The sequence below is a fragment of the Chiloscyllium plagiosum genome, chromosome 4 (assembly GCF_004010195.1).
Source record: "Chiloscyllium plagiosum isolate BGI_BamShark_2017 chromosome 4, ASM401019v2, whole genome shotgun sequence".
Taxonomy (NCBI): domain Eukaryota; kingdom Metazoa; phylum Chordata; class Chondrichthyes; order Orectolobiformes; family Hemiscylliidae; genus Chiloscyllium; species Chiloscyllium plagiosum.
In genome coordinates, this window is record NC_057713.1 from 111,328,200 (window position 1) to 111,341,233 (window position 13,034).

Consider the following 13,034-nt stretch of genomic DNA (forward strand, 5'->3'; position numbering starts at 1 on the left):
TGGAGATCTTTTATGCTAGTGTATTCACATGTCATGATGTCTTTTAGCTGTCTTAAGGCAGAGTACTTTTTAGACCTGTGCAATAATACAATGTTCTTGATACACATTCCATCCACTGACATAGCTACCATTTTCATCACTGGTATATGTATTCTGGTTGCTGTGAAATCCATCGACAATACACATAAAAACCAGCAGTTGTGACTTCTTCAACAGCATCACCAAAACACATCACGTCTGACTCTTAGAAAGGCAAGAATAGCTATTGTATGGCAATATCAACAGCTCTGACAAATCACACATCCATCATCCTTCCTTTGTCAGTGTTTGGTCAAAATCCTAGAACTCCCTGCCAAATGACACATGCTCCAAAAAGGACACCTGACAGCAACTATTGAAGGGCAACTAGGAACAGGCAACAAACACCTACTTTGCCTCCAATTTCCATATTCTCAGAACAGCAGTTTTAAAAAAGAAATTAAAACTTTGCATTTTAGGTTTCCATTCCAAGTACAGAATAAGCTGAGCTCCCATAGTAAAGTGACATTCTACTGGAACAAATATAAATCACAGGCAGGGATCCCACAATTTCTTGACAAATGCTCTCTAGCAGCACTTGACCAAGGACTTTTCTCCTGCCTGTGACTAACACAGACATAAAGAGCAGCCCACAGGCTGTTACTCAGTCTGCAAGAACATTCCAGCTCAATCTGCTCTTCTCCTATTTTGTCAATTAAATAATCTTCACTCTTCCTTTAAAAATTACTCTAGAATAATAAACAGGAGATGTTTATTGTTGTCTGACAACTGCATCCTATTTGTTTTTAAGGGACCTCCAGGTATCCAAGGTCAACCTGGACCCATTGGGCAAGCTGGCTTACCTGGACCTATGGTTAGTAGTTAATTAGTTATTGATTTATTGCCTGTATTTTCCTATTTGTTTCAACACTGTTGCAGTCCATTGCAAGAGTAGACAATGAAACCACTGTGGCTGCATAGAAAAAGCACATTTATTAGTTGCGCCATCTCTCCATACAGTACTTGTATGTGACCTGATTTGCTTCTGAGATCCCTTGGGCTCGGGTTGATGTTAGTTCAGATGAGAACAGTTCTGCAAGCGTTGCTTGTTTGTTTATCTTTCTTACATGGATGATTAATTCAAAAGTATTGAAAGAAAGATTTGCATTTATGAAGTGCCTGTCATGACCTCAAATTGCCTCAAAGCACTCTGCAGCAAACAAAGTACATTTGAAATAGAGGTATCATTGTAATGTGGGAAATTACACACAGCAAAAGTCCACATGTAGCAAGGTATAATGAATAGATAATGCATTTTTGTGATTAATTGAGGGTAATCTTATGATCAGAACAATAGGGAGAATTCTATGTTATTTTTTAAAATAGTACCATGGAATACCTTACCTGAGTGGGTTAACTCAGTTTAACTCAGTGCACTGGTGCGTAGGCATAAATTATAACTCGCTTAGCACTCAAAACCACAAGTTGCTAACTCAGATGTGAGAATGTCAAGGCTTACAGAGGAACAATCCATGGAAACAAGATGACAAAACTTCCACGTCCCCATACAGTTCAAACAAAATGATCTTGCTTAATGTAAGAGGTGCATTTGTCATTGAATTTACTGGTGACAGTAAATAGTTAGTGTCACTGACTCAAAGTAGGCAGTTACCTCAGGTGCACTTGGATGGTATAAATGGGCACTGAACTCAGTTTTCCCCCCATGGGTGTGATTCTGCTAGCCTAGAGTGAGACCATAGAATCTGTACAGTGCAGACAGAGACCATTTAACCGGTGAGAGTCTGCACTGACTCCAAATAAAATCCTACCCTATCCTCATAATCTAATATTTACCATAGTTAACCCCTCTAGCCTGTGCATCCCTGGGCACTACAAATAAGTTGGCATGGCCATCCACATAACCTGGTGAAAGTGAGAACTGCAGATGCTGGAGATTAGAGTCAAGAGTGTGGTGCTGCGTCCGAGGAGGCCAGGCAGCATCTGAGGAGCAAGAGAATCGACATTTCAAGCAAAAGCCTTTATCCGGACCACACAACCTGCACATCTTTGGACCGTGGGAGGAAATCCACGCAGACATGGGAGAAAGTGCAAACTCCACATAGATAGTCACTCAAGACTGGAATGGAACCTGGGTCACAGTGGCACTGTGAGGCAGTAATGCTGACCAGAGTGCCACGGTGCCTTCCTTTTGCCATTACCCATTAGGGCAATTTTAATTTCTTCCCTTTCCCCGAAGCAGGCTGCTCCAAAATGAAGGGAGAATCATTCCAAACGCCTTCCACGAAGCTGGTATTTTCTTTGGAGAGTCAGTGCAGACTCTCAGGGGCTAAATGGCCTCTATCTACACTATAGGGATCCTATGATCATTCCAGGCTAACAGAATCAGTCCCATTGGGGGACTCACCGCCTGGGCCAGTAACTATTGGCATCCCTAATAGGACCTTTAAGAGTCAAGCTTATTGCTGTGGGTCTGAAATCACATGTAGGCCAGACCAGATAAGGATGGCATTGCTATGATATCACTTTGCCATGAATGTCCAACAAGAGAGAATCTCACCATCTCCTCTTGACATTCAGTGGCATTATCAATGCCAATTTGTTTGCCATCAGTATCCTGGAGGTTAACAAAGAACAGAAATTTAATGGAATGAGTCTCTTCAAATTCTACACCTCCAAGAGCAGATCAGAAGCTGGGTATTCTGTGGTGAGTAACTTATCTCCTGACTCCCTAAAGTCTGGTTACAGTTAAAAAGCCTCAAGTCATGAATATAATGGAATACTTTCCACCAAACTGGATAAGTACAGCTCCAAAAACACTCAAGTCCAACACCATCCAGGACAAAGTGGTTTGGTTGATTGGAAAACCATCCATGAACTTAAACATTCACTCCCTCCACCACCAACACCATAGTGTCAGCCAACGCATCAGACGTGCTACAGCAACACAACAAGACTCCTTCAATAATCTCTTCCAAACCCATGACTCCTACAACTTATAAGGCACATGAGAACATTTGCAAGTTCCTCTCAAAATCATACACCCTGCCAATTTAGAACTATCATTGTTGCTTCACTGTCACTCTGTCAAAATCCTGGAATTTGTTTCCTAACAGCACTGTGGGTGTACCCACCCCACACAGATCACAGCAATTTGAAAAGGTAACTCACCACCACCTTCAAGATCATTTAGGAAAGTGCAATAAATGCTGGCCCAGCCAATGACACTCCTCAGATGCTACCTGAACCACTGTGCTTTTCCAGCACCCACAGCCCATGGCCCAGCCAATGACACCCAAAGCCCATGGCCCAGCCAATGACACCCACAGCCCATGAACAATTTTTTTAAAAAGTTGCCTGGGTTTGAGGCCACAATGAAAATCTTGACTAGTGCACTCATCACAGCCCAAGGACAGGGAGTAAGCCTTTTAGAAAGGAGATGAGAAGACCTTTCTTCACCCAGGGAGTGGAGAGCTGGTGGAATTATTTGCCACAGGGAACCATTGAGGCCAAAACATTGAAGACATTCAAAAAAGATATAGATGTAGTTCTTAGAACAAAAGGTTATGGGGGGGAAGTGGGAACAGGATAAGGATGGTTGAGAGTAATCCTTGCATGTCTTTGTGGAATTTCAATAGTTTGTGTAACTGTTTCAGCACTGCCCTTCCATAACACCAGTTCAGCAACATTTGCTGTGTGATGTTTTTATTTGCCCGAAGATATTTTGGCATCATCCATATGCCATGGAGGGGCACTCGGAGTAATCTAAAGGTTAGGAGGTTAAACAAAACCTCAGATGTGGTTCCCACAATTCTCTTAAAACTGCGCAGGAATAATCCAAACTTAATTTGACATATTGACTAAAGAACAAAACAAATCCTTATGTTGAATAAAACAGTGTTGTTTCCAACCTATCACAAAGAGAAATTTTTAAAATTCATGCATGGGATGTGGGCGTCACTGACTTGGCCAGTATTTATTGCATCTATTCTTTAAGAATGATTTGATTTAGTTGTTACTTGACTGTCTATCCCTCTCTCACATAGACCCTAACAAAAACAGTTTTATGAAGTGCTGAGCTCAACACTAGGCCATGACTTTATTAAAAAAGAAAATTTCCTTTCCATGCTCACAGCAGAAAAACTCACCTGCAAGAAATTTGGGAGAGATACATTGCATGGGCCACATTGAATTTCCCTGCACCCTCACTATCGAGTGGAAAATCGAAGTTTCCCAGCTGCAGCATGAAGTCACAAAGTAACAACTGTTACATTATTTTTGTCATTAAATGGCCACCTTAAACAGTATCAGCCTTGGCTTAATCTCCAAAGTAAAACAAAGAACTGCAGACATGGGAATCTGAACAATAATAGAACTTGTTGGAGAAATTCAGCTGGTCTTGCAGCATTTGTGGAGAGAAAACAGAGTTAATGTTTTGAGTCTAGTGACTCTCCTTCAGAACTAATAGCTTCTGAGAACAAGTAGTATTAATGTTGAAGACAAGGGATGGTGGTGAGGCTGGTGGAGGGGAGTGAGCTATGAGCTGATAGGTGTAGATGGATCTAGTAGAGAAAGAGAGATAGCTGATAGTAAGCCAGTGAAGTAGAAAAGCAAGATAGGTGATAATGGAGACCGTGATTGGGTGAAAATGAGTTGGCTGTGCTGAAAGGAGCCCATATCATGCCATGACCTGGGGGTGGGTAAAGGACCTGGAAGGAGGTTTTCAAGTTCTAAAATTATTGAACTCAAGTCTTAAGTCCTGAAGGCTGCAGGGTACTCAAGCGGAAAATGAGCTGCTTACGCTGAAGCTTTGCTGGAGCACTGCAGCAAGCCTGAGACAGAAATGTTGGCCAGCGAATGCGGTGGTCTGTTGAAGTGACATGCAACTGAAAGCTCAGGGTCCTTTTTAAGGACAGAGGGTAGTTGTTCCGCAAAGCAGTCACCAAATTTCCCATTGTAAAGAAGACGAAAACCGATAACCTCATGGTCTCACCAGTTTTTGTGTCATCTGTGAATTTACTAATCAGACATCCCATGTTCATGTCTAGTTCATTACTGTACATTACAAAGAAGAAGGAATCCAATGCCAACCCTGTTTTTCACCATTAGACACAAGCTTCCAGTTCCAAAAACAACCTTCAATCATCACACTCTGCTTCCTGCTAGTAAGTCTGCTTTGGATCCATGGACACCGTGGCGCAGTGATTATCACAGCTGCCTCCCAGTGCCAGAGACCCGGGTTCAATTCCCGCCTCAGGCAACTGTCTGTGTGGAGTTTGCACATTCTCCCCATGTTGCTAAATTGCCCGTAGTATTAGGTGAAGGGGTAAATGTGGGGGAATGGGTCTGGGTGGGTTGCTCTTCGGAGGGTCGGTGTGGACTTGTTGGGCCGAAGGGCCTGTTTCCACACTGTAAGTAATCTAATCATACTCTATGCCAGGCGTTGGATCTTGCCAGTTTTTAGGGAGGATGGGTTAGGTTGGTTTGCATAGGGTCAATGGTCATTTGGAAAAGATGGCCGCGTGAAACCAACTAGTCCTCACCCATGCAGCACATAAACAGTTGGTTAGTTACCTTACATATTTAATACAAATTAAAATTTCATGCATATATTCATACAGATGCCAGAAAATGATCTGCTTAACTAAGTAACATTACTGGAGGCTAGTTACAATATAATTTGTTTATTTGAAAACTGGCTCCATCCATATTGTTGTCCTGTTACTTGGTGGTTGTATGTGCATACAAAACCCATTGAAAAATTGGATGAGATGCAAATCTGGCAAAGCATTTGCCTGATGATTTTCACAAGTGTTGTCAGTTCATCAAGTATAACCAATCACATGGTACACCCTGTGGCATTTGGCACGTCAATTTTAAAAGATGCACGAATTGGGGAATGAAAAGGAAGGATTGGTGCACACCAGTGGAATGAACTTACAAAAAATCATTTGGAAATAACTTTTTCATTGACATTGATGTTTAAAGCAAACAGTTCAAAAATCAGCCTGGGTTTTCAACTTATTGCAAAATGTGTTTAGTGTTACAGAGATATTGTTGGTTCTTGTTATACCTAGGACTATGTAATTTGAACTATTAATTGATAACCTTCCAAGGACACATGTTGGCACTTCCTTATCCCATGTGAATGATCTCAAGTTTAATTTGATAGCCATTATCACCAGCTCTCTCCTCCCATTTCCCAACCCCTCCTCCCAACTACTGAAAGTGCTGACATTGACTAATCCTTAATGTATCTTCCTGTTCATCATCTAAAGTGTCCAACATACCTGTGATTATATTAACATTCAATGTTACCTTGGAAATTAAGATGCTTTCCCCAAATTTTGAATCCTAGGCTTTTGAAGAATTTAGTTGATGTAACAACAGTGGGAAATTGGGAGAAACCATGAACAAAATCCAATCTCAACAGCAATCCATCAACCAAAAGAAATTCACAGAAAGTCACGTGTGGCAATACATCAGTCTACCCCACAAGAAATTGCTAACTAGCCTAAGTAGGAAATGCTCCATCATAGGGCAAACACATTTCCCAGATGTTAACAGATATTTTCTCAACAGCTACCGTTATTCAGTATCAAGGAAGTAAGGCACTTATAATGGACTCACGTAATGCCTGTCACCGCACTAATTTACCAACGCATTCATTACCAACGCAAGTTAATAATGTTTATGCTGTTGTGAGTGTGGCGTTCACTGCACAACAGCATCTTACTCATCTTTCAATTCTTAATTAGAAATGGAGCTAACTGTATCTGGACTCCTAATTAACAACATCTGGATTGGCGTTGACCCAGTGTGACTTCTGGTTAAAGTACTTCATAACACAGCTGTACTGATTAGATTAGATTACTTACAGTGTGGAAACAGGCCCTTTGGCCCAACAAGTCCACACCGGCCTGCCGAAGTGCAACCCACCCAGACCCATTCCCCTACATTTACCCCTTCACCTAACACTACGGGCAATTTACCAGGGCCAATTCACCAAACCTGCATATTTATTGGACTGTGGGAGGAAACTGGAGCACCCGGAGGAAACCCACGCAGACACGGGAAGAATGTGCAACTTAAACACAGTCAGTCGCCTGAGGCAGGAATTGAACCCGGGTCTCTGGCACTGTGAGGCAGCAGTACTAACCACTGTGCCACCGTGCCGCCCACTGAGCTCAGGGATAGCACTATTGTAATGGCAAAAGCCAATGGGCCTGATGTAAGCTATTTCAGTCTCAGAGTAACTAGTGCAGTCACACGTTTAACTGTGGTTCTGATCTCTTTGAATCCAGGGAATTTTCAGCAGAGTCAAGGAGATTTGAGGCAAAGAATATAAAGTGTGAGACTATTTGTTAAGCTTCCTTTACCAGTCATCACCAGTAATAAATATTTAAGTTGTCAACCATAAGAAGATATGGTTTTCTATCTCAGTAGCACCGTTAGGCCGTTTTGTAGTGTCAAGCTATGCAGACGTTATTACTGGGCCTGTCAGATTACAGGACGTGTTTATCTGAAAACTGGCTCCAATCATATTGTTGTCATGTTATTTGGTGGTTAATTAAGGGCCTAAGGCACCAGGTAAATCTCCCAGTGACCTGGCTGAATTAAGTCATTCAGCAACATAGCCCATTCAGTGAAAGTACAGTCATCCCTGATGGTCCTGGAAATGTGGGACTCCCACATCTGAAAAATCACCTGGATTGCCCTCATCAGTAACCCTGCCAGAGGTTTTGAGATAGCTAGGAAACCATCTAATCAACATGGGACAGGTCAATGGAAGTACCATTGCAGAGGCATAACCTGCCCCAATAATCATTGAGAAAGGAGTTGGCTGTCTCCCCCAGCAACCTTCCACACTGTCCCCTTATAGCTCAAAGCAATAGACCCTGACTATGTTTTATTTAAGAATATCATTTTCAGACCACCCGTTTCTCCCAAAACCACAAAACCACCCCCTTTCTCTACCACCACCACCACCTGAATTGTGAGCCCAACTTATATCCACCTGGATTTTTGAGGCCACAGTCTCTCCAGTTGGTCTGTATTTTGTACATAGTAAGGAAATAGATTCACTCTGCTCTACTCCCCTCTCTCTTTCTTTCAGCTTTCAAATGGGACTGTGATAAGAGTCAATACTCATGATTTCTTTTCCACAGGGACCAAATGGTGAGAAAGGAGAACAAGGATTTAAGGTAAGACTTTGCCATTTATGTCAGTTATGGTCAGGTTATTAAGAAAGAGGAAGAATTGCACCCAATCACTGCCCCCATCACTATACAGGTCCTTCCTCAGAGAACACTGACTCCTTTAAACAGTTATCATATTTTAACACAATGGAATAGAAATTGGCCTATGCTTGGCTTCTTTCAGAACATAAAGTAGGAGCAAAATGTAGACTTGGAATGCTGAGTGTTCATTCTTTATAGGCTTTGTTCCTTTGTTGTTTTTTGTCTAAAGTGTTAGACCCTTCAAATATTTTTACAAAAGGAAGCTAATTCCTGTTCAAAGACTCCAAACAGAAATTAATCATAAATGAGCAAGGTAGGAGCTGTATTTGCACAGCTCAGGAAACATCAGTGAGCCTCATAGCCAAATGTGGACAGTGATGACCTTTTTTTTTAAACATTTAAACAGTCCAATGGAGTAGGGGAAGCCAGGTTTGGATTTGAACCCCCCCCTCCCAATCTCACTTTGAGGAAGATGAGAGAGAAACACCACTGAGGCAAGGCTGACCCTGTTGTCTGACAAAGCCAAGGGTGGTCCCATGAGTTGACAGGAAATCATGGGCAGTATGGCACCTGGATCAGGGGGACACATCATCTGCCGAACAGAATACTGAATATGTAGAAGCAGGTTGACATGGGTTGGCTGGCCTATGGCACTCTCCTGCTGTAAGAGGACAGCAGCAGAACAGGAAAGAGGTCAGTGGCAGAGAGTGGAAATGAGCAGTTGACCACTGCTGCCACATGTTTGCTGCATGTGTCCCACCCAATTGCAGATACAAATGCAAAACACGACAGAACAACACTCAACATATCCAAAGATGTACAGGTTGGGTGAATTGGCTACTCTAAATTGCCTATAGTGTTCAGGGATGTATAGGTTAGGTGCAGAAGACAGGGGTAAATATAGGGTAGGGGAATGGGTCTGGGTGAGTTATTCTTCGGAAGGTCGGTGTGGATTTGTTGGGCTGAAGGGCCTGATTCCACGCTGTAGGGGTTCTACGATTCAATGATTCTATATCAGTTAGTCTCCATTGAGGGAGAAACAAATTTGGTGTTTACAGTCGGTGACTCTCTCATTAGTTTAACACATGCTGCTTGACTAGCTGAGTATTTCCAGTATTTTCTAATTGTCTGTTATCTGAAACCCATTGTCTAAGTACAGATTAATAATCTTATTCAATATTCAATTTACCTTGAACACAGTGATGCTGCTTGCTGCTATTTTACTTGAGCTATTAAAACCTAATTTTCCGAAGGACGTGTGTTTCCACTTGGATGTCCATAGATTGGGTTTGCTTGCCTCAGTCATGACCTGGAGCTTCCAGCTGGGTCCAGGTGGACTTCGCAGGAGTCAGAATGGCTCCTCCACCCAACCTCATTGCCAGGTACAGCTCATCCCCAGAATCTACCTGAGCAGCCAGATACAAATGAACTTTTCACTCAGATAAAGTACCTGTGGTACAGTGACCAGTGCCAGCATGTAGATGCTGTTGGTCTCCAAGGATCAACTTGCATTGGCTCCTGGTTGCACTATGGGTTCCAAAATGGGCAAAAGCCAAACTCTACATACTCCCGCTCAGCCTTACATCAGAAAGAAGTATTAAGGCTTCCATGCATGGGAGCAGCTAGTAGAGGGGTATTTTTAACCAGAGAATAATGAGGACACACCAAATGAAGGAAGTAAAGTACTAAATTGTAGATGAGGCAAATATGGAGTTTTAAACAAAAGTACCAAGGACACTCGATTAACTTTAACCCACATAAACACATTTACATGTGGTGCTGAGGGCTTTAAAAATGAATTGCTCCTCAAATGTTATGTATCGCATTATTTCACAAAGTAGAATTTATTTATTTAATGTCACAGGGTGAACGTGGTGAAGATGGTGTTGGTAGGCCAGGACCTCCGGGTCCTCCAGGTCCTGTCGTGTTACTACATGAGGTGAGCAATGCAAAATCCTGTGAAAATCTTTGATGGTTTTCTGCTTTGGGATGATCCCATTTCCAAGTCACTCTTTCCAATGTCACTCAATGTTCTAGTTACTGATGAACGACACTGAAGGACATCTCAACTTGAATGGAATCCAACTACTTCCTGCACTGCCCGTGAGTGTTTTCTCCTCAAACTATTCATGTGGTTTGGTATTTTACATCTATTTGAGTCATATTGTGAACTTCAACTTTAATTATAATTATTTTAATCTTGTACTCTAAATTCCTTATTTGAGAAAGTACCTATAATCACTAACCACTGAATTTAGCATTTTCTCATGTAGTGATACCACATTTATTTGAGAAATGGTGAGTATTGCAATCATCTTATACTCACTTCCCATGCCTGCAGCAGGTGTAAGCATTTATCCAACAGCAAAGTTCATACTGGGTCTAATACACTTTGTGAGGATATCCTCAGATAAACATTAAAAGTTAACAACATTTTGATTCCTGGGAAGGGCAGCTTTGTGATTTTTAAAATCTTTTCACGAAACAAATGAAGACTAAATTTTCTTTCAGCATCTTTGCAACCTCCCCAGATAGCTGACAATGTGGGATTGCAGATATCCTGTGACCTGGTATATCCAAATTTCCTGCCCTAAAGAGCAGCCAGAGAGATCACCGAGGTGCATCAAAAACCCCTACAGATTTGATCAAGGGAAGATTCCAACACAAGCCCCACTATCAGAAACAGAAATTGCTGAAAAAGCTCTGTTTTTGTTTCTGATTTACAGCATCCACAGTTCTTTCGGTTTTGCCCACCATCAGAATATTCAGTTTGCCCTCTGCTTGGATCCTCCGGGTCAGAAAGGAGATAATTTGAGATCAGACAACTGGGGTTGACCCCTTCTGCCACAGTACATAGTAATGCTGGGTCTGCACAGAATCTGGATCTATTCTACTCACGTTGGCAACCTGGCCTGCATTGTTTCCTCTTCACCATACATTCAGCATCCCTGATCTGAACAGAGAAACATCCATACTGCTAACTTCCTAAAGCTGGACACTGTTTTTTTGATCGGGAAATGCTGGTTACCTAAAAGACTCACAAAAAATTGTGACTGCATTTCGTGTCTTCAACCCAAGATGTTACAAGAAAATCAAGCAATTTTATATTATCATTATATTTAACTATAAATGTACACAACTAAATCCAGCGAGAAGAAATATTGGTATGGAGGCCAAGGATAGGTTTAAGGTGAGAGGAGAATGATTTAAAAGGGACCAAAGGGGCCACTTTTTCACACACTGGGTGGTGCGTGTGGGGAAGGAGCTGTCAATGGAAGTAGTAGAGATGGGTACAATTACATTTTAAAAGACATTTGGACAGGTACATGGAAAGGAAAGGTTTGGAGGGATTTGGGCAAAATGAAGGCAAACGGGACTAATTCAGTTTAGGAATCCAGGTCGGCATGGACATGTTGGGCTGAAAGGTCTGTTTCCGTGCTGTATGACTCTAAGTTTAAGTCTAAGTGCTAAGTCTACTTAGACAAAATATTGGTAAGCTTCTCACTGCTTATGCTACCAGTTAACTCTACACATTAAAACACTGGTGTCAAAATCTCCAGTAATAGGTCTACCCCTCTGGTCCCCAGTAAAGAGCTTGGCAGGCTGGCCACTGAAAAGCACTCGCATGAGTTGCATCAAACTTACCCAGCTCAGGTATCAAATTGTTCAGTCTATTGCAAAAGGTTGACACAGTTCCAAACTTCCATCATGAGGCCACTATGAGTCCATTTATCATGTTCTTTCCCCTAACCTTTCCGGAGTACATTTGTTACCAGTGAAACTTTAGAACTGGTTGGTAATTTTGTTTCAAAACAAAACTCAGCGGAACATATAGAACATAGAACATTACAGCGCAGTACAGGCCCTTCGGCCTTCGATGTTGCGCCACCCTGTCATACTAATCTGAAACCCATCCCACCTACACTATTCCATGTACGTCCATATGCCTGTCCAATGACAACTTAAATGCACTTAAACTTGGTGAATCTACCACCGTTGCAGGCAAAGCATTCCATACCCTTACTACTCTCTGAGTAAAGAAACTACCTCTGACATCTGTCTTATACCTATCTCCCCTCACTTTAAAGTTGTGTCCCCATAACCTCCTGCTTCCGGAACTCAATCCCTCTATTAATAAAGGCCAAGACACTGTATGCCTTCTTAACAGCCCTGTCAATCTGGGTGGCAACTTTTAGGGATCTGTGTACATGGACACCGAAATCTCTCTGCTCATCTGCAATCCCAAGAATCTTACCATTAGCCCAGTATTCCGATTTGCATTCCGATTACTCCGTCCAAACTCCATTTGCCACCTCTCAGCCCAGCTCTGCATCCTATCTATATCTCTCTGCAACCTACTACATCCTTCGTCACTATCCACAACTCCACCGACCTTAGTGTTGTCCGCAAATTTACTAACCCACCCTCTAAGCCCTCATCCAGGTCATTTATAAAAATGACGAACAGCAGTGGACCCAACACTGACCCTTGCGGTACGCCGCTAGTAACTGGACACCAAGATGAACATGTTCCATCAACTACAACCCTCTGTTTTCTTTCAGCAAGCCAAGCCAATTAAATTCAATATTTAAGTAAATAAAGCAAGTAAATTAAGGTTGGTCACATTGACCCAAATTAATAATAGTATATTTGACTTGCATCTTTGGTAAGGTAGGAAAATAAGTATTGATTGTGTTAGAATGAATGTAGCATGACAGCATGGTGAGTTCAATTACTGAATTAATTGAACTATTTGAA

At 42.0% G+C, this 13,034-nt stretch overlaps 1 protein-coding gene across 3 annotated transcripts in view; it reads left to right on the forward strand.

The window, feature by feature from the left end:
* The window catches only part of LOC122549324 (collagen alpha-1(XV) chain-like), a 255,798-nt gene that overhangs the window by 185,076 nt on the left and 57,688 nt on the right, over positions 1–13,034 (forward strand). For all 3 annotated transcript variants that reach the window (XM_043688956.1, XM_043688954.1, XM_043688955.1), the window contains 4 exons: positions 830–892; positions 8,205–8,240; positions 10,141–10,215; positions 10,314–10,379. In XM_043688956.1, coding sequence (XP_043544891.1) covers positions 830–892; positions 8,205–8,240; positions 10,141–10,215; positions 10,314–10,379 — 240 coding nt within the window. The remainder of the gene's footprint in view (positions 1–829; positions 893–8,204; positions 8,241–10,140; positions 10,216–10,313; positions 10,380–13,034) is intronic.